General features: G+C 39.8%; 1 protein-coding gene across 4 annotated transcripts in view; it reads right to left on the bottom strand.

Moving 5' to 3' along the window:
• PATJ (PATJ crumbs cell polarity complex component) overlaps positions 1-21,939 on the bottom strand; it is a 151,010-nt gene that overhangs the window by 71,600 nt on the left and 57,471 nt on the right. For all 4 annotated transcript variants that reach the window (XM_065655636.1, XM_065655634.1, XM_065655637.1 and 1 more), the window contains 7 exons: positions 21,240-21,360; positions 19,998-20,154; positions 19,133-19,204; positions 18,096-18,273; positions 17,076-17,186; positions 15,448-15,525; positions 11,564-11,681 (listed from right to left, as the gene is read on the bottom strand). In XM_065655636.1, coding sequence (XP_065511708.1) covers positions 11,564-11,681; positions 15,448-15,525; positions 17,076-17,186; positions 18,096-18,273; positions 19,133-19,204; positions 19,998-20,154; positions 21,240-21,360 — 835 coding nt within the window. The remainder of the gene's footprint in view (positions 1-11,563; positions 11,682-15,447; positions 15,526-17,075; positions 17,187-18,095; positions 18,274-19,132; positions 19,205-19,997; positions 20,155-21,239; positions 21,361-21,939) is intronic.

The raw sequence follows: 21,939 nt of genomic DNA, 5'->3' as shown, positions 1-21,939 counted from the left end.
GCAGACCTGTTTTCTCTTCCACAAAGAGCAAAATGAAGCGATTAGAATGTCCAGCTCAGGAGATTCGATGATTCTATGATTAGGGTCAGACACCTTATATCACATTTCAAATAAGACATGATAACCAAGGCATTCATTTCTCTGCAGAAGAAAAACAGAATCACAAACAAGTGAAAAGGGTATTTTAACAGATTATTTTTTTTTTAGTATCAAAATACGTTATTAGGTAACAAATAGCTTCTCTTTAATGTATTTAATGAAATAAAGGTATTAATGCATTAAGCTTTCGGCATTTTTTAGATGAGCACAATTATAATCAGGAAATTGATGATGTATGTGTATTGCGGAGACTTGCAATATGTCAAGCGCTCTCTTTTCCTTCTGGCAAAAGAAATCCGTCTCCAAGGATTTCTCCAAGAGGAAGAGCTAAACGGATAAACTTCCCTATATTAAATAGACCTACTTTTCCACTCTGACTGGAGGAAGAAATCAACTAAGAGAAAGTTAAAAAAAACAAATGACCGAGGGAAAAATAAGAATGGGGTATGGTAGTTTCTACTGTAATTATTTTGCGTTGATATTCAATGGATTTTTTTTCTCTTGGGGAATTTAGCCTTCAAATGGATGATTCAGGTGCATTCAAGACTTACTCCTGAGGAATAAACACTGTCTTTTGGGCAAGCTGGAACTCCATGGATCTTGGTTTATTTTTTTTCTTTTTAATTTAAATAGCCAGCTAACCCCGAGAAACTGTGGCATGGCTCAAGATGCTTTGTGTGTCTTCCAACAGATGGCTGACCAAGACACCCAACAGATGGTAACAAAACCAGAAGAGATGCCAGCTCTTCCGAACTGCAGACCAGGGGTTACACCCCAGCGTTTATTAATTATATTTTAATCTCTTAATATAAATGAAGCTTAATTCTAATATGGTAAATAATTTTATTCTGTTTTCCTGTAGCAACAAAGCTTATGCAATCATACCCTGTGCAACCCAAGCTCCTGCCCCAAAACTTTTGAACCTGATGGCCAATTTGAAGCAAATCTGATGGTGGACTAGGGGGTCTCAAAGGGACTATAAAAGGTTCACGAAAACAGGCAGCCGTGCGGAGGAGAGAAACGTGATAAATACCCTGATCGGGGGAAAGGCTTCGGTGCGAGATCACACTTTATTAAAGCATCAAAGAATTCACACGAGAGAAAGCCCTTAGAAACGCTCCAGCCACAGGAAAAGCTTAAATCAGAGCTCACACCTTCCTCGACACCCACGTCAGTCAAACAGGAGACACAAATCTGTCGGAATCCACCTTTGTTAGCTGCAGTACTCACACAAGTACTCATTAAACTCTTCGCAAGTCCGCACTCAAGTCCTGGCTGGCGGCAGCCCAGGGAGAACCCAACCGGTTCCTCTGTCCTCCCCTCAAAACATCTTTTCTCTGTCTCTCCGAGCAGAGCACAGAAATCAGCCAAAAAGGAGAAGGGGAAGCTCTGCCAACACACGGCTGTCGAGGGACGGGGAGGACTGGCCGGAGCAGATGTATCATACCAACTGGCTGCCGCACAGACCCGTCCAGGGACACCGGAAGGGCCGGCCCGTGGTTCGCGCCAGTGCCAAGAGCAGCTGCCGCGGTCCTGCCGCTCTGCCCGAGCCAGCGCTCGCCCCGGCGCCTGTCACTGGCCAAGTCCCTCGCGTTTACAACGCTACAACGTGCCTCCTGCACACACAAAAGAACGACTGCATCCTTCTGTCCCCGAAAGGCTTCGCTGAACTCTCCATTCCTCACAAAATCCCTTTTAACCTCTTCCGTGGCCCTCGCTCGTAGCTGCCCGTGCCCACCCTTGCATACCTTACTCCCTTGTCCATCACAGCCCAGTCTCATCTCATTTTTCCTCCTTCCACTCTTTTCCCTTCAGCAATACCTCACTACACACCACACTGGCGGGCTGTTCAGTTAATGTCTTTCTCCCCTGGAAAAACGGTATTTCAAAAATCACATGTTCTATATTTCTAACAACTCGACCCTGAAATGAGCTCTTGCTGTAAAATTACTGCATTGTCTGTTGAAACACATTAATGATACACAACAAAATGATACTGTGCTATCCCTCAACCCGTCATATCCCTACAGGGAGTAACAGTTTACAAAACGGAGGAAAGTACAGCCAAACCTTATGGAGTTTAAAACAGTTGTGGGTTTTTTTTTTGCCAAAAACTTGCAAGGAAGAAAGTTTCTGTTTCAGTTTGCATTAAGGATTACAACTCAGTGCAGAAAAATGTCCCAATTTGAAGGTGCAGGTCGCAGGTGAGCAGGAGGGTCCAGCACTGAGGGAATCTCGATCCGCTGCGGCTGAGCGGCCCCGGTGATGCGTTACAGATCAGTCACGGCTTCACCAGACCGGACAATTTTCGAGGTCATTACACGCTGTAGTAGTACAGGATACACTTTGCTGGTTTAAGGCACATCAAACGCTGCTGCTTGCTGTTTAGTCCCAGAGCACTTGGAGGGATGGAGACTTTAAGAACCATTTGGATGGTGTAATCCCTCTCTGCTCTCCCAAGCACAAGCTCCACATGTATGTGCGCACACAAACAAATGCCTTGTGCTTTCATACTCTGGCGTTTCCATCTGAATTCCTCCCGATTTAGTTATGTGGTACAGCTCTAAGTAACAGCCCATTAAAAGTATGAGAACTTATGTTGAATATCTCGTCATATTCCCAGGACTATCACACCATGGAAATGATGACTTCTCACCTCACTTTACAGAGGGCTTGGCTCAGTATACTACGTAAGTTTAACATGTACACGTCAAAAAATGCTACTTAAGCTTGCCTGAAATCGCAAGTAAAACATGAATTTACAAGCATGTGATAGCCAATGCACTTGGTTTTCAGTTAAGGGATACAAAACCCATCTGAAAGTAAATATTATACATGAAATATATAGAATACTTACCTAAAAATATAAAAATAATACCGAAAGCATTAAAACCAAACCAAAACAACTGTTAAAGTTATTTAGTATCTACCAAACAATCACAAAATGGTATGATGAAGTCAAGGTTTACCACTTCTGGCCATAGACAGCATATATAATTCACCTGTAGCTCTGTCCCCTGGCAGCCGTACACTCATCATCTGAGCAGGAATCCCCAAATTTAACTCGCTCAGCTACTGCTGTTGGCCGGCGGTGGCTCCTGGCTCTGTGCTGGCCTGGGTGTGTGAAGACATCTGTTTCCCTGATGATCCCCAAAAGCTCAATGCTTTAATATTTCCTCTAATAACTGTTTTTTTTGGGGAAGCAGAGACAGAAAAGCACAAGCCATGATCTCTAAGCGCTGATGAAGCAGACATGCCCATCATTATGCTAATAATAAAAGGTTCATTAATACTTCTGGGGTAGCAGAAAGAGCTACCTGCCCTTTAGCCAGTTGCCACAGCATCTCTTCTAATTTCAATACGGCAAAAGTATTTTGAATTTGCTAATAAAAGATGTTAATCTGACGCAGATAAGTCTTTCATACACATGCATATGTGTACATAGATTTCCTTCCTCATGTCTTAGCTTGCAAGTAGTTTTCAACATGGATGTGGCCACTATGAGGCACAAAGCAAATTTTTAATAGTCTGTCACCATGTACTATAGCTGGCTTACCTACAGATAAATATTCCGTATTGCTCTTTAAATGCCAGCGATCCTGATAAAGAGCAATTACATCCTTGCTCAAAGCAGAAGGTAAATGGATGACTCGCCCCTGAGCCACTACATGGAATAAGGGAGAATCAAGTCTTAAGACTGAAGAGCAAAAGATAACTTTGACTTTCTTAAACAGTTAAAGAAGTTATTCTGGGCAGCTGTCTCAATTACTGTAACACTATGGAAAACTAGGTAGCATCTGTAAAGAACAAAATTATTGTCATTTAACATTATTACTTTCCCTTCCGTTAGAGGCTTACTTCCACTATACATTTGCAGCACCTACTGTTTAAACCAAGTAGACCATTTTGGAACAGAGCTACTATGCAAATAATCTATTCTGTATTCTAACTAACAGCAATACTGTGCTAGCCTGGACAAGACATCATGTACAGCAGAGTTTCTTTTTAATTTTTTATCCTTTTTTTTGTGCAGTGGAGCAACACCATTTACAATGGTAACGACAAAAGATATCTTCCTGCCTAAAAATCCGACATTCAAGAATATAAACACATAGCCACCTTTTCTAGGCTAGTGTTTGTCTTTCCTTTATTTATTTACATAATGACATCCTTTTTACATATTTTTAGTCGCAAGTCATTGCAGTGATATTAAGTGCTCTTCAATGAGAGCAATAAATCTACTTGTATTATGCTCTCCTAGCAAGTTTGTACAGTGATACCTGCATATGCAGATTCATACCGCAGACATTATCTTCTATCTGTAAGTTTTATGAAATTACTTATCTGTAACACCTGAGTCAGATCAAAGACCCCAAACAAGACGAGCCATCTGCACCGTGCCTTACACAATGTAATAACCTTAAAACATCAAATCAGTATATTTCATGCCTAGAATTTTAATGCTGTTCTCTGGATACCTGGCTTGTGCTGGAAGAAAAGATCATACCGAAGAACAAATGCAATCTAAGGCAATATTTAAAGATTAGATTATCCTTCATTGCAAATAGCTCATTTGTTCACTATCACATTGCTTTATTCTTGTTTTGCCTCCTTATACCATGAAAATGCTGAATATTCAGTTTAGATTCCCCAGCAGCTTTTTATTTTAGTCTAAAAACATTTACCTAACACATCCTTAACAAGCAAAGTGAAGAAAATTCAGCCATCTGTCTCTACATTACAATAACAGTTATGGAAGTGTAGATTATTCTATACAGCAAGAAATTCAATGCTAGGAATTCTTATACTTCAAGCACTCTGTGCTCACGTCAGATTTGTATATAAGAAAAGAATGTTGAACACTAATGTACACAGAAACAATGATTTATAAGCAAACACAAGACAAAATATTTTAAAGATATGAAATGCATTCAATATTGCAATCATGCTATATGTCCATGCTTCGAACTCAGGAAAAAAAAATAAAATTATCTGTGCTATTATTTTTCTTATCTCCAGCACTTCACTAGTTCTAAATTATCACTGAAAATGCTTAAAATGACTTGCTGGAAGGAAACACAATAGAGAGAGAGATGTGAATCCTTACCTGGGAAACCCCCTTGTACCATTGCTGTACCAGCACGTACTTCAAGGGCTCTGCATTCCTGACAAATCCAGCGCTGTGAGCAGCTCAAATCCTCACCAGACACAGCCCCAGCACTCGTCTTTCTTCTGACGACCTTGGGCCTATTTTCCCTGAGATTTTTTCTCTCCTTAAGGGCAAACCGTCTGTCTGTTTCTATTACGAGATGCCATCAATTATATTAATTTTGAGCTACCCACGAGCTCCTGGTTCCATCTGGCAGCCTGGGGAAGGATGCAGGAGGAGATCTCTGGTTTCCCACGTCTGACCCACCAATACTGCTCGTGCACCGGCTGCCTCTGCCAGCATCCCAATGACATCCCTGTCCCCAAACACGAGTCACCTCCGACGTTTCTTTATATCCCTGTCACCTGCAGGTACAGTCGTGCTTAATGACCCACCGCATGGCAAAGCAGCAGTTAATAGACATTATCTATCCAAGCATCCTTTTCATGCAAGCTCCAGGGGTTAAAGATTAATCTCTCTTAGTCAAACGGCTTCATTAAATACGTTATTTTCCAACGCTGCAAATCTTGCAGTTTCCCAACACTGATATGTGTTCATGGCACGGGGTTTGGCTGCAGTTTTTAATGTCAGAAAACAAAACCAATCTGTCATTATCAGCACAAGAAATATTCAAACTTCATCATAACTCGTATTTTGCTGAAACCCAAATCAAGCAATATTAGTTTCACCGCAATGAGTGCTGAACTGAAGCATTGAAAAGACTCAAAATCCATCATTTAGTAATTACAAAAGCAAACATAAAAATCTCTCTTTAAATTTATAAACACAATTTGTTATTTTGGGAAGTCCTTACTAATTCTCTATTCCAAACACTACATTTAAAACAACTCAAAACACTCAGTTATTTTGTTAATACCATCAATTTGTTCATTTTTAAAGTTCATTGTCCTTTCTTTACAATATGTATCACAGCACACACAAAGCCATCTGTTCAGCGCATTATGTATAAGCACACAGTAAAACATACGAGAAGCCCCAGCTGCGATTTTATTATTAATTCATCAAAAATGTAATTTCCTTTTGCAATACTTCATCAGATGATGAGAACTGTGATTCACAAACAGAGTACAAAACCCTCAGCCCAATACCAAAAACCCAAACTAAACCACAACCTCAAACTACGACAACACCAACATCGTGATCTATCCTCACGTAGCACAAGGGCTGGCGAGTCTGCCCGGCACATACAGCCCTTCTGGATCTGATATTCGTCCTGGTTTCAAAACTTACATGTTTTAGGTAATTAGGGGTCAGGACAAGAATGGCAAAAGAAGATTAGCAGTACAGAGTCATATTAAAGAGATATTAACGCGGAGCTAAAAACTGAAAGTCACTGCTCTGTTCATCTAATCCCAGCTCTTGCATGAGCTTTGGAAATCCACCGTACTAAATATACTCATTACTATATTTCAGAAAATTAAATATTGAAATAGCTATTTTTTCAATATTTTATTTTCATAAAGCTTGGAGCATTTTTCCAGGCTACATGTAACTCTTTGAACATCATCTGGATTTGCTGTTGCTTGTAGTGACATCTATTGGAGAGGTGGCGTTTGGCTACACAAGCTGCCTCACCTGAAATCACTGCGTTGGGGCGTCCCCCGCCCCCCCCAAAAAAATTTCAGAACTGTTTCTCATTTGTTTTAGCACAGCTTTGCACAAAATAGACTCTATAAACAGTCAGATCCTCAAGAATTATATTGATTCACCAGTGGTTTTGGTTTCACTCAGTCATTGTTAATAATTCTGGCATTTTTCCAAAGCGTCAATGATTATTTTCCCATCTTTGCCCACAGCAGAGCTTCTGGAGCTCCTGGTTTTGCACACCCCATATACCTGACGTCTCACTGAACTCTATGCCTTTTTTTTTTAAATCTTTTGTTTTTAGGAAAGCCACCATCCCCTCACATTACGTACAGATATCAGTAACACTATGGAAGCTATGGAAACCTCCGGTACTGCCCAAGCGCTTTCCAACCCCAACCCAACCCAACCTGGACGGGGGGATTTGCACCCTACACAGACTTATCACAATGTTGAACGCAAAGTTGAAACACTGGAAAAAGTTTTTAAATCTCTTGGTTTGCTAGAGAAACCACCACTCCTCAAAAAGCATTTTAGGAAGATAAATCATTTTGCTTTCTTAGAGCTTCATTGATTTCTACATTATCTAGAGACGAAATAAAAGGAAGGGGCATCATTATCCCCCTATTAGATACGGTTAAATATCCTTGCAGACAGGAAGTCTGAGCATAGCAGTATCTAGTCCATTATCTTAGCCACCTTTCACCAATTTTTTATTATCTATTTTTATTATTTTAAACTTATTTGAAACCAACCAGATCAATCTCAGTCAACTAACTAGACAAAAGATGTGATTAAAAAATATAATATCAATTGAAATTAAGGATTCTAACTTCTTTCAACAGTTGTCTTCTTAGTTTTCTTATAATGGTTTTCAAGGCTTTTCCTATCTAGCTTATGATTGCTGCAACTCAACCACTAAAGTAGATCTAAATTGTGCACTTCTGAATGCCCCAAGGAAAACCTTCCAAAACATTCCATTACAAACTACTCTGGCCGTCCATTTCCTCGGCTTCTTTTGACTCATAGCCCCTCATTACAGCAATCACCACATCGGGGTGTGCATCAGTCGATTGGCATATTCTCTTGTTTTGATTTTTAAAAATTAAAAATCTTATTCAAAACCTGATGTTTTTAAGGTTTGGGAAGCCTAAAAAACCTTCTAATGGACAATGACCTCCTCCAAAATAAGCTTTGCCGTGGAGGAAATGTTTCCAGCACGGGGATGAAGAACTCCAAACCCATGTTGTATTATAACATTTTCAGGTCTGTAAGATGAAGCATTTCGAAGGCTCCTTTTTTGCGGCAGGATGGACACACTGCAAGTTTTACAAAACTATTTTAAAGCGTAAACTGAAAGCCTTAAAAGAGCAAAGCCAAAGCAAAGAGTAAACAAAATCCACATCGCACAGGGTTAGAGTTGAATAACGATAAAGATTTGAGAGCACCACTAGAAGAAATAACACAAGAGGGAATGCTAATATCAACTTGCCTTCAAAATCTAGCAAAACTCCTAAGAATTTAAAAAAATAATATTGGAAGTAATGATGGCTCAAATGAAACTGAAATATAAAGAGAAGCAGGCTGGAAATTCAGGGTCTTGGGTGCAAGAAGATACATTTGATAAAAAAACCACCTAGAATTTCTTTAAACTTTTTAAACCACGGAAACATGGATATCTGGAGTTTCTCTAAACCAAGAGCTACCTAGTAGTTCTATTCCCAACAAGGACTCACCCTATTTGGATCAAAAACAACCTTTGAAAAGGGAGAACATCCACAAGAAATGCCTGTTACAAGTTGTCAGCGATGAAAGCTACAGTTGCAGTGGTGGAAAAGCAGAAATAAAAGGCAGCAGTGCCAAAAGGCCAGTGGATTTAGAGTCCACAGGGAAAATTCAATCAATACTAAAAGGTTATTCAGCCACTTTAAGGGGAAAACAGACAAAACACAGAGACTGCGAGGCAGTATGGATGGGACAGAAAGGAAAGAAAAATTCTCTAAGTATGGCAGGAATACTAACAATGCTTTGCTATCATTTTCAGTATAAGGAGTGATGAAGGACACAGAGACAAAAGATGAGAGCATGGGTCGAAAGAAGTGACAAACGAGGAGAAAAAAGGTCAAATGGAGCAAGTAAAGTATTTCGGGAGTATGAAAGAAATTGATGAGCAAGTTCATGACACTGCAGCTGTATTAATAAAAATGCTAAAAAATAAAATAAAATCCATCAGGAGCACAAGCAGAGGACAGATTTAGCAGCTGTCCCACCTCAGAATGCTCGCTAAGGCTTCCATGCTACTGGCACAGATTGAGAGCTACAGGAAATAAATGAAAGAAGGAAAAGCTACAATGCGAATTTACCTGTGCTGACACCACTTCTTCCTTTTAAGATAAGTTATCTTCTGAATAAGGAAGACAATAAATCTAGTTCACCTGTTCACTGAAGCTCAGAAAATTTTTAGTTAAGGTTACAAAGGCAGTAGACTTAGTAGGATAAGTGGGTAAGGAATAGACCAATAAAAACACGTAAATGGATGATGTTAAAAAGGCAAGTACTGGCCTGTGCTGGGATTTCTGGGAAAGGTGGTCAAGAATCAGGACAGAAGTTATGAACATCACACAGTTCACAAAAACAAGACTGTACTGGAATTTACAGAGAACTTTGTTTTTCAAGTGATCACAGAAAAGAGACTCCGCAAAAGCCCATTCCACAGCTGCCAAGACGCTTAATATCATTAAGTACAGGAAGATCATTTCTAACATGCTTTCTGCTTCAAGGGTTGAGGTACAAACTTAGTTTCAGCTCCTTTAGCCTGTTTGTTATTTTAAAGAAACAGAATGAGGTGGTGAAGAATCAAAGGGAAAATGTATATCTTGGTTTTCCAAGATTCCCAGGAAAGATGGTTATTGCAAATCATTCGAGTTAGTAAAAAGGGCAGAGAGAAGGAGATTTATCTGAATAGATCTGCTTGTTGCTGTCAAATCTGGTAGGATTGATGAATTTAATATCAGAAGTAGCTTTACCTTTTCAGCTATTCGACTCAGCTGGCAATACCATTAGGGACAGCTAAAAAACAACCAAGCCCATCAATAAGAAATTATTTCTGAGCAAAGTATTAACATAGGTCTAGCATGCACTCAGATTGAGGCATCTCCTAATCAGATAACTCAGGTGTCAGGCTACTTATTCTTTAACTGAGAATTATAACTTTAATAACAAGCTGAAATCAGCTTGCTACAATTGCAGGTTTACAGAATTATTTTGGAAGCTCAAGATATATTCAAATCCAACATCCACAGTCTGCAGTCAAACACTCCTCCTGACCACCACTCCCCTCAAAGATACTGAGAAACCTTCTTGAAGTAACCACGTGGCATATTGCAAACAGATGAGATGACAAACTCAGTACAGGGATGTTCTGGAAAAATCTCAGTTGATTTGAGAACTCGCAGATTTCCCTTAAAGCCACAGAGGCAGAATGGAACACCCTGTTCCACGGCCCAAATTACTGTCTCCATGAGAACAACCTTCCAAAATCCTTCTTGTCTCCACCAAAGCAGCCCTAAAAGTGACAAACCAACCAAACTCATTATTATCTGGGCTACAATGGCCCATAATTGTCAAGGAAATCAGCAAGAGCAGCTGGAAGAGCTCTCCCACCAGCAGGTCCCAAGTTCTGGGCTTCCATACCGAATGGGAGCCATGGTGACTTCATGGCCAAAAGCTACGTAGGCATCTCTCTGGTTTGGCTTGCCCATCACCAGGGCACACAAAAACCTCCTCAAGACAAAAGATTATGAGAAAAATCACTGTAGCAAAAAAAACCAAACAAACACACACACCAAACTCAAAACAAACCCCAACAAAACCCCCAAGTCTATGCTGGTTTAGTACACGAGAGTGTAAGGAGAAAAAAAAATAAAAGGTAACTAATTTCAGAAAATAATTTAGGACTTCTAACTGGAATTTTAATATTCTTAAGTATTTTATTGAAAGATAAACTATGGATAATAATATTCCATTTATCCAAAGTTGCCATTAACAAGGCAGTATACTGGAATCTAAGTCTTGCTGCCAGAAGCTCTCAAGTTGCACCACATCCTGCTCTTTAGGTCCCTACTCTTCTACAAAGCGCATATCGTTGTAATTTACTGCAAAACCAAGAACTCGACAACTGCAGAACCTTTCCCATAAGAGATGCTACAAAGAAAGGGGGATCCTTTCTCCAGTAGGGTACCGAAACAATAAATGGGCAGATTTTGCTATTTAAAAGAAAATGGTTTGCTCAAACAGCACTGTCTGAAATCAACTGCAGGCTTTTCTGGACAATACACCAGTGGTTCTCAACCTACAGCTGCTCAACTACCCCTGCAACTACCTCAGTAAAGCACAACATCCGCCTTTCACTGCTGACAGTGCTGCCAAAGCAAGTCCTCTACACATTGCTTAGACAGTTTTAGACTGAAAATAAACAGCCTTCCTACGGGCCTTCAGAAGAAAAGAGCCATAGGAGCCTGGCTGGGAAGAGAAGACTACGTAAAAGTCACAAATTAGCTGCCCTTGGTAAGAGCAAGGTTGAGGATTAGACGTTATTGCCACACTGAGCACTGCTTCCCATAATACAAGCAATAAACAGCAGATATGCTCATCACAATCTGATTGTGTTCCATAAATGTAATCTGATGCAAGGATTGTGGCACTACTCACTCTCTGCACAAGCATCCTCATCCTCCTCTTCATCCGTGGCAGCCTCCTCTGCGTGTGGTCTTTCCAGCGCTCTATAAGGAGGTGGCAGTTTCATTGGAGGGGGAGCCCCATATTTCCTCTAACAGATTCAAAGAGAAATAGTTACGTGTTTTGTAACCTCCATGCACAAGAAAAAAAAAATCCTATTGTTTACTGCACTGTGTGTACATTCACAGCACCAAATTGCAATGCTAAATTTGCAGCATAGGCTTTTCATGAAAGATATCGGAACAAGAAGTGACACTGAACATCAAAAATGGAAATACAATTGTGCATGCACATTTACTTGTTGACGAAATACATTTGTATCACCATAAGCATGAAAGAGTGAACATTAATCAAGGGTTAAAATTAAACCTTCACTTATACCCCATTTCTCATTAGAGACAACATCAAAATTGCCTGGTACTGACAACAGTCAAACTTTTATATACAAAATAAGAACTCAATCATCTTAGTGCATCTACAAATATTTAAGCATAACAATTCATCTGTATTTTGGCTTAAATTTAGAAGATATTTTGAATTATAACTTACAATAAAATTCTATTACCTCACATAAATACAGGCAGCTCCTATAATGATGCATATAGCGGCGCATAGCAGGAATAAAGAATAGGCTCTGAATATAATGAAAACAGGCGCTTGTTCGTCCAAGCAACTGCTTTTATAGCTCCAGGTAACTGGATCATGCCTCAGTTTGCTACGTGATTCCACTACATTACGTTCAACTGTAACCCATGCAACCCCACTACTAATAGCAGGATGCACTTTAGAAAGGGAACACCGAGTACCATGTGCCATTAGAGCAACCAGAATGCCCGTAATTAATTTCTTCTATAGCTGGGAAATACGACTCAATACCCAAACATCAAAAACCCAGAATAAATTTTTTCACTGTGTACAATGAAAGCTGAACCTGCATATGGATCTCTAAAATCCTGAGCCTAAATTTGTGTAGAATAGTCTAACTAGCACACTGCAGTGCAAGCTATAATATGTCAAAAATTTTGTGAGATAAGAGATGCATCATCCCATCCATTTAAAAAGCATTACAGGGAAGTGCTGCATTGAAGACAGCATAACAATAATAAATAAAATTAATTGAATCCAATAGGAGTAAGAGTGAATAATAGTAAGAGTGTATAACAAGAGCACTTGGAAACATGACAGCTGTTTCCCCATAGGATATAGTACGTTACACCAAATACGCCTCCCACTCTTTTCTTGCCATCAGCACAGGTAGAACTGTGCAAAATGCAGAAGATGCAGGAGGCGCAAGAGGCCTCACGTTCTGCATTATTGAGCAGGTACTGACAGAAAGCCCACTTTCAGCTGCCTATGACAAATTAGTATAATTCAGTAATAACTCATAGTCTAAATGTTGACCCTTTGGCTTTTCAAGACCTTAAACATTTGTTAGAAAGTCTGTATGAAATTACAGGAGACACGTAAGCTTATCCAGCAGTTTGCTATGGCTCAGGACAAGCTTCTCTTGTCCCTCTTGACCCACTGAAAACCCAGATGAGGGAATTGTGCTGGAGTAACTCTACATTACACCATGTTTTCCTATTAAACCAGCTCTATCCAGCAGAGGCAGAAGCACAGATTGCAGAGCCAACCAGCAAAAGAACATCAATATCTGGTTTGCCCTCAAGAAGCTCAATTGTTTTAAGTGGTTTTATATGAATTGCTTCAAGTGATCATTTTTAAACAAAACAGATCAATAGGAGAGGATAAACACCAACAAATCAGAGAAAACTTTCAGTATTGAAAAGATAATTCATCATCCAGGAACAGGCAGATTTTCCAGCTGGATGTGGCTCCTTTCAAACCAAAGTCCTTTGAGATACTTTGAAGACTGGACGAGAAATATCATCGATTCCCCATAGGGATGCAGACTAATAATCCACTAATAGCAACTCTTCCCAACTCGGAGATTCCCCTCCTGCAGCACAGCATGACTGCTTTGTGAATCGACGTTCAAAGCTAAAAAAGAGCTACATATTTATGCAGGGAAGCTCTTCTATATTCCTCCCACCAGTTTACAGCACCGATAGATGAAAAAGGTTTGAGAGAGATGAGGCTGCCTCTTTAACCTCCCAACGCTGTACAATGCAACACGCTGGAGTCCTAGAGATTAAAGGCAGCACATTGCAAGAGGATGAGGGCTTTTGAGATTAGAAATATAGATAACAAAACCAAGAAACGGGGATTGTAACTGCTTCATTGTAAGTATTATCCGCTGGCATGAAAGTGTCAAGGTTTGATTGCGAGGTGACAATAAAACCGTGGCAGATGTATTGTTAACCCCCTCTCGCCCCTCTTCCCCCTTTAGCCCCTCCCTCTCCCCCCTTCCCACTAAGGACAGGCGATTGGGAGGAAAAGAAGGACAGAGAGAAGAGAGTTGGAAAAATTAAAAATGTTTTACTAATGCTACTAATAGAAATAGAGAAAAAAAATACAAAAATATACAAAACCAATCTTGAAAGTCCCGGCAACTGCTCCGGCAGATGTGGGGCTGGCACCCAAAGTCCTGGACTGGACTCTGCAGCCAACCGGAGCTGGATTCACTCTGTCACTGGGTCTCAGTTGGCAGGGACAACTCGCAAGGTCCTCTCCCAATGTCGGCCATAAGGAAAAGGGACGAGATCCTCGTGATCTCCCACTTTTATATGAAGTATGACGTGAATGGGATGGAATACTTTAGTTGGTCAATTTTTCAGTTCACCTCCTGCTTGCACATCTCACGGGATGCATCATTATCAATGACCTTGCATTCCATTGCTATGTCTACCAAAACATGTACCTAACTTTCAGGAAAACTGCAGTTAGTAAGACGACTTTAGCTGACAGGGAAATTCACTAAAAGAGAAACTTGTTTTTAACAAAACCAGGACAGAAAGCATGACTTCAACACCTCGGTTTTTTTGGATAACTGAGCCTCGTAGCTTCTGCATCTGACAGGATCTGAAAGGAGTCTCACCAGAACTTGTGGAGGCAAGAGGGACCTTCTCAGTTATCCACCACATGCCAGAGTACCGAGTAGGATCAAATGAAAAGCTCGTCGTATCTGTAGTTGGCATGTTAAACTGCACAGGGCAAAAGTTATTGCCTACGCTAATTTTGTCTCTGCTCCTTCAGTCTTGACGCCCTTCAAGTACCTGAGCTAGACCCATCAGTCAGCGCAGTTCCCTCAGGAAAACACCAAGGCCATTAGAGCAATCTGGCTGGGAACAAGAAATTAAATTTTTCCCTTATTGCAACAATTAAAACAAATCCACTGGTGTAGACCAAACAGATTTTTTTTTTCCCCTCTTCCAAATCTGCTGCGAAGTTGTTTGAAAGTTCCTGTGCAGTAATTGCTTCACAATTAGCTGGCCAGCTACAGATCACTCAGTCATTTCCTTCTCTTACACAGCAATGGGAAATGTAGGAGACTTAGGAGATTTAATTATCTTATAACATGATTTTGCTGAATTTCAGCCAGCCTCACATTAAGGATGTTATTTGTGTACATGTTATTATTTCTCTCTTTCTACTGGACAAAGAGAATCAATTTGCCTCCACATGGAGCAAAGCAGGTACTTCCAGAAAGATGCCAGCAAAGAGCTGCAATAAATACAGGGTTTCAGCATCCGGGGGAGACCTGCAGGACATTTGTCAGAAATCGGCCTTGTATTTGGCAGATAATTGGCAAAAATTACTTGAATCAAAGATGTTTCAACAAAACAATTCAAATTTCATTTTAGACTTCAGTAGGGGCTTATCATAGAGCTATAATGCATGCTATTATAAAATTTGATTTAGTAAAACTTGGGTATAGCACTGAATGGAATAAATACCTTTTCACTCTTATTTTCTTTGCCTGCATTCTGATCATTGCTGACTTTGATTCCCTTGGGCTGTACGGCAGAAACCACCTGAAAAACAATGCATATATTACACACATTAGAAAGAGCATTACAGCCGCAAAACAAAAATCCAAAATTAAATAATGATGACAATAAAGGTACCCAGTGCACTCTGCATTTTGCCCCATGCAGAAGGGCATTGCAGTGCCATCTTTAAATTACAATCTTTTACTGAATTTACTAACATACTCTACTTTTTTTCATGCTCACTGTTTGATAACTAGCTCCATCTCTTCATTAAATTAAACATTACTCTGAAGTCAACAATACAGATGTACATATTTGATAGAGTCCAAACTATGGACTCCTGTAGCGTCAGTTCTTACTTATTCAGATGAAAACCTGCATCCATGCACACAGACACCTTATAAAAGGTGGCGTGTTTAGCCTCCACATAACATTCCTCCTTGCTGTTCTGTGTTATTTCAAGGGGAAACTTTATGGCACTTTAATTACAGCTGGTGGCAGGCACATGGTTTCAGCTCAGAGTAAGAAGTACCCAAAATGTGATAAGCAAAGAGCCTCGTGTCTGGTCACAAGACCAGGCTGTATCAGAGGAAATGGCTGTTCCTGGGCCCCTTCCTCAGTCGTCTTCTACTATTTCACAATACGTACTGCTGAAAGTCTGCGAATGTCCAGTTTCCTACAGCCTGTAGTTCAAATAACTCTCACGTCAAGTTATCTGGCTTGCCCTTCACCTCTCCAGCTTGACTAGGAAAGTGAAGTTCAGAGATGCAGCTGAACACTCGAATGTTCTGACAGTTTATTTGGATTTTCTGTGAAAAGCTGACACAGAAAGGGAGCCAATTCAATTACCATCACTGCGATTTTTGCCATCGCTGCTTGAGCACCTTCCCAGCTTAGGTAGTTAAAGTCTTAATAGATTTTGAAAGGCTCCCTGGAGCATTGGAAAAAATAATGGACATAGTTGTGCCAGATTTGGCTACAGTTGTCAAAAGGTCTCCTCAGGTCTACTAATCCACCAAAATTCCCAATTAACTTCTCAGATTATGGCAAAAGTAGATAGAAGTCTTGGGTTTTTTTGCATATACTTCAAGGCAGGCAGAATTGTATGTATTTTCTTACTAAGACATTAAAAGGTTTCTTGCCTTGGCCTCGAAGATAAGGATGCCTAAATCTCTTGAAGTTTAACTTGCTCCCAGGTAACTACTTCAGGTCCCTTTGACACATTTTACACAGAGCTGCTAGTGTGAATCTGACTAATTTTAATTAAACTTTTGTTCATTTGCATCACAGACTATATTTATTATGAAATACGAACAAATTAAACTACACAGGGCCAGATTCAATCAGACGGGTGGGAGAACTGAATTAACACCTAGCCAACAGATTTACATCTACTCTATTTACATCAGAGAAACAAGGTTTCTAATCAGGCCAGACAAGTAATCAATCATGTGGTCTATTAGCAGAAACTCTGACAAAAAGGATGGACACGAAACTGTATGGAAATTGCTGAAAGAAATGTAGCCAAGTTTAAAATAAGATGCACATTACACATTTATTAAGTTTTGGAATAAAAATAGAAATAAACTTACTTTTGGTATGTTAGACAAACCCTGAACCACAAACACAACAGGATTTCCTGCATTCTTGATGGCTTCTACTGCTTCCTCGTGTGTGGCGTTTTGAAGGTCCACTCCAGAAACCTACCAAACAATGTTAATTTTTATTAGGTAGCTCCTTTTGGCACAGAGTCATTACAAGAGATCACACACATTCACCGAAGATTAGCGTAGCTGAGGAAGGTACCACAAGCAGTCAAGAGAAATTATTTTTAAAGTATATTTCCATGACGGTTTACAGAAAAGTATATTACTTGTCATTCATAATTAAAAGATGGCCATATGTTTCCCAAAGCAATTCTTCTAGATAAAAACATAAGGAATAAGATTGTCAGAGAAAGCAAGATATAATGGTAGCTATAACACAACTCTTTAAGATTTTACCTGTTGGTGAACTAAACCTGATTTGAAACAATTCTTCAAAACATCACACACAATCCTAAAGCACATCCAAGAAGAGCACTATCAGCTGGGGAACCAGATTCAGAAGTATCCATTCAGAGAAAAATGATTAAAAAAAAAATCAACACAGGGCCAGAGATGAGAGCCAGGAACAGCATTGTACCCTGCACCACCTGCCACAATCAGGCATTTCCCCCAAACAGTGGTTAATCAGACTGTTAACTACTCCAAATTAATACACAGAAAATAACAGCCCAAATTTCAGTATGAAGTTCTATATATTATAGCTTATGCTTCTAAAGGTACGGTATAACTTATTATTCCTTTCTATGAGAAGGCATTTTTTTTTTTCCATTTCCCCATGGTATCTGAAGGCCTATTTTTTCTTAAACAGAGAGGAAAATGTTACGAGCTCCATAGTTGGATCTTAAAAAAAGAAAGGATGACACCAAGAGTTTCTTTTGATTTTCAAAACACAGTGTCAACCATACTGCATGAAGTGGTGGTGGTATTTTGTCCCTCTCCCCTCCCAAAGCTGTCTGAGTCCATCTTTATTTTTTAAAATGAAAAGGTAGGTTTATCTGCATTTACCTCAATTATTTTATCTCCAGTTTTTAAAGCCTTTGTTCTTCCTGCTGGGCTGTCTTCCAAAACTTGTTTGATAAAGATCCCTTTAAGTTCTTCTCCATTCTTCAGGCGCTTTATGACAGTTTGTCCACCAACAATACTGATTCCGAGAGACACGTGAGGGTCTCTAAAGATCTCCACACTGAAAAAAATACATGTGATAGTTTAACAGCTTGAAATGGTTTTTTAAACTATAAATGTAAAGCCTTAAAAAACTGTAAGCTTCTGATCTTTGAAGAAGATTTAACAGAAAAAAGGGATAAAGCCAGAAGCCTAAAAGTGTTCTCAAAAGAGGTGGCTTTTTACCTCAAGGAGACCTCACCCAACAAAAAGAACAAAATTCTGCTGCCAACCCCTGCCCACTGCCTTTCCAATAGGCTTTTATTTCAGAGAAGGCAAGGGGAAAACAGGCAGTAAACACCTATCCTCTTTCAGTATGAGCAAACTGTCTGCAAATGGCAAATACTGCAAGTTGCATGCTAGAGAAATAATAAAACAAAACGTCATACAACTTTCTGAACACTGATTTCAGTGTATCAGTTGCATATTAATCAGCAGAAGCAGAAATATTCTGACCATATTTTACTTAAGACCATAAAAACAAATCACCCAAAAATGTTAACAATACAATGAGGATGTGGCTGAAACTTGGCGTGGCAATTTGGAATTCTGCCATGAAGTTTAGCAGAGAAGCCATGGAAAAGGAGAGAGCAGCACTACGTGCATTGTTCACACCTAATAGTTATTAAATGAGCAAGAACTTGTAGGTCATCCACAACGTAAACCCACCAAGCTCTCCCAAGTCAGCTGTATAAATAGAAGGCATAATTCTGTTGAACATCTGTTAAAAATTCACTGTATCTAAGAAAGCCCAAAGTAGACAAGTACCTTAAAATTATTGGCAGAGGAGGGGAGGAAAAAAACCCATGAGAACTAATTGGGCTTACAGAAAAAACGACAGAAGGTAAATGTGAAGAAATAAGGTAATCATATGAACATACGTCCGTGGTGGTCCCCAGTGGCTGAAGTTTGGAGTTTCTTCTCCTTCTCCTTCTTCTCTCTCAGGTAATTCACTAATTGGGGGCAGAAGGAGGGGAGGAATGAAAAATAAAAAAGGCATCACCCGTGCTAGGTCGCAATTCCTCGCATATTTTGTATCTGGCAGTGAGACAGCAACGCCTTCCCACACTGTCCAGTCTAAACCAAATGTGCAGAGTCAACAGACTAGACAGGAATTTCTCTATTTAGGTTTAAACTTACTTAAGGAATGCTCCAGAAATAAACATGATGGGCAGACTGAATTTATAAGCTGCTCTGTGATACACAAATCTGCGCTGCATTTACTCACTCGAAATGACTATTGAAGGAATTAACATTCACTTTCTGATGAATATGCTGTGATTCTTATAGAGGAACATAAACACGATAAAACCAGTCTAGCTGACCAGAAAGCAGATCGTGACGCAAGTTCCAAAAGGAAGAATGAAGGAAAGGGAAAACCCTGAGGACAGAGCTGTGCTAAGGAGAGAAGGGGAGAGTTCCTGAAGCAATAACAGCCAACGCTGTTGGTAAAGGTTACATCCCTTTCCTCCAGGCCACATCCAAACTCCCCTCACTGTGGAGTAAGTGAAGCAGGAGGCAAAGCCATTTGCGGTTTTCTGTCCCAGCACTCAGGGGAGGAAAAGTAGGAAGTAAAGGCTCAATAAGGTTCTAAAGCAAAAATCAGCTCCTTGGGTGAAAGTCATAGAACTGGCCATCTCTGTATGTCTTACTCTTTCACACAGAGTTTAATGATTAGTCAGCTAAGTGAGAAGACAGTCAAGATAATTAATTGAAAATCTTCCAAAACCCGAAATCTTTCCATACCTGCACAACATTGTTCTAGGCTGAGCTAAGGTGGTTACTCTCCCAGATTCCATGCTCTTGGAAAATACATCATCCTCCCCTTTGAATTCTTCCTTTTCAACAGCTTCCAGATCAACAGCAAGCCCGGGTCCTTTAGAGTCAATCCAAAGCTTTGTACCTGAAGAAGAAAAGGTGTAGACTTGAACTTCTGCTTCCTCTGTCCCTGCACCTACCAGTCATCACCCTTGGAAACAAACCCCTTAGCTCACCATGTTCGAAATGTGGATGTTGTGTGATGATCAAGAGCCTTAGAGATGCAGAACATTAATTTTTGACAGAAATTTAAACCGCACTAATCATTTTCTCATAGCACCTTGCTTCTGAGGTACACCCAGCCAAGTCATAACAGGAAACACTGAATCTTTGTGGAACTGAGACATGCTTAAGTATCACTTACATGACAGATGCTCCTCACAAAAGCACACGATTAGAACCAGTAAATCCATCCTTTGTGTTGGGAGAGTTGTTCAAAGCCCTGTTCCAGCACAGAACCCCAGCATGCTAGGGAAGACTGATATCATTTTGGTGACATAAGTGTCAACATGAATTAAACCACCAGAGCTGCTTGCAAGAGTTGTTCGCCTGCCCTGTAGCCTATGCAGTGTCTGCTGTACAAGATGAAGGCAACAAAGAAAGGAAACAACCCAACCTCCTTCCTCCTAACCACTGAGTGCTACCTCAGGCAGGTTGATAAATTTATTTCCCTGATGCTCTACCAAGTCCTAACCATCCAGCTCTGGCCATCTGACAAGGAGAAACTTTGCTCCTGAGGACATATTACAAAATCAAGATACGGGGCCATCACCTACCATAGAGTACACTTGCAAATTTTGGTTGTGGTAAACTTACTTCCACAGCCTGTCACTACTACTTTTTAAGTACAAAAATCTATAAAATCAGGAATAAAAAGTGGCAGAGAAAAATTCCTGACAGAAATTACAAACATGAGTCCTACTGTGAAGACAGCTACACAGAAGACAGTGACTCTCTACAGGCAGGGCAAAGCTGCACCCACTTTCGATACCTTTTGTGATTTGGAGGAAGAAGCAAGATCCTGAAACTGAAATCTATTCAAAGCAAGGCCATCTTGAGCCTGGAGAGTTCTTTATTTTAATATTTTATCATTTGAAAGAATTTGTGTTTTGGTATAAAATTTAAATCTGTAAATATGAAATTATATACAAAGAAAGAGTTCTTACAAACCTAAATCAAACTCTGTTTTTTCTTCTGATTGGGTAGGTTCAGTATCAAATATGGTTTTTTGGTAGCCACTCTGCGCTGTGGTTCCAGAAGATAGTGAACTAATACTAGCATTTTCTTCACACTTTGCAGAAGAGAAAAAAAAAGTAATTAAAGTTAGAAAGCAATGGTATCAACTTATAGAAGGGCACTTGACATGAACATTGATTTTTACAGCGAACATTCACATTTTCTCAACTACATTCTTATGTTTTCAGATAACTATGAAATACTAACTGCTCACTTATGTACTGTATTAAGAACAGGCTAAAAAAGGTCACATGCAATTGTAATATAAAGCAACCGTATCCTACTGCTTGTCTGTAATCCAGACACGAAGTTCTTCACTCTTGCTCATTTATTGTTTTTAAGTGACAAATGTGTAAATTTAATATTGTGCACGCTGGTATAAAACTGTCACTAGAAGCCGCATTTTAGCCTGTTTATGCACATAGTGCATTAGGGGACAGGCCAAACAAAACCTGAAATTCTCTGTGGCTGTGATATTAAATCCTTTTCCATTTCAGTTTTTTCATATATAAGCATACATCTCAGAAGCTGGTGCATGGAAGGCTGATATTACCATCTTTTGTTTGACAAATGAATGAACAAAGACTCAGAAGGAAAAAAATAATTCTCAGAATACTTGAGGAGGACATGTAAA

Source organism: Caloenas nicobarica, chromosome Z (genome assembly GCF_036013445.1).
Source record: "Caloenas nicobarica isolate bCalNic1 chromosome Z, bCalNic1.hap1, whole genome shotgun sequence".
In the NCBI taxonomy this organism is placed as follows: Eukaryota; Metazoa; Chordata; class Aves; order Columbiformes; family Columbidae; genus Caloenas; species Caloenas nicobarica.
The sequence above is the reverse complement of the archived record's forward strand: the minus strand, read 5'-3'. Positions and strand labels throughout refer to the sequence as shown.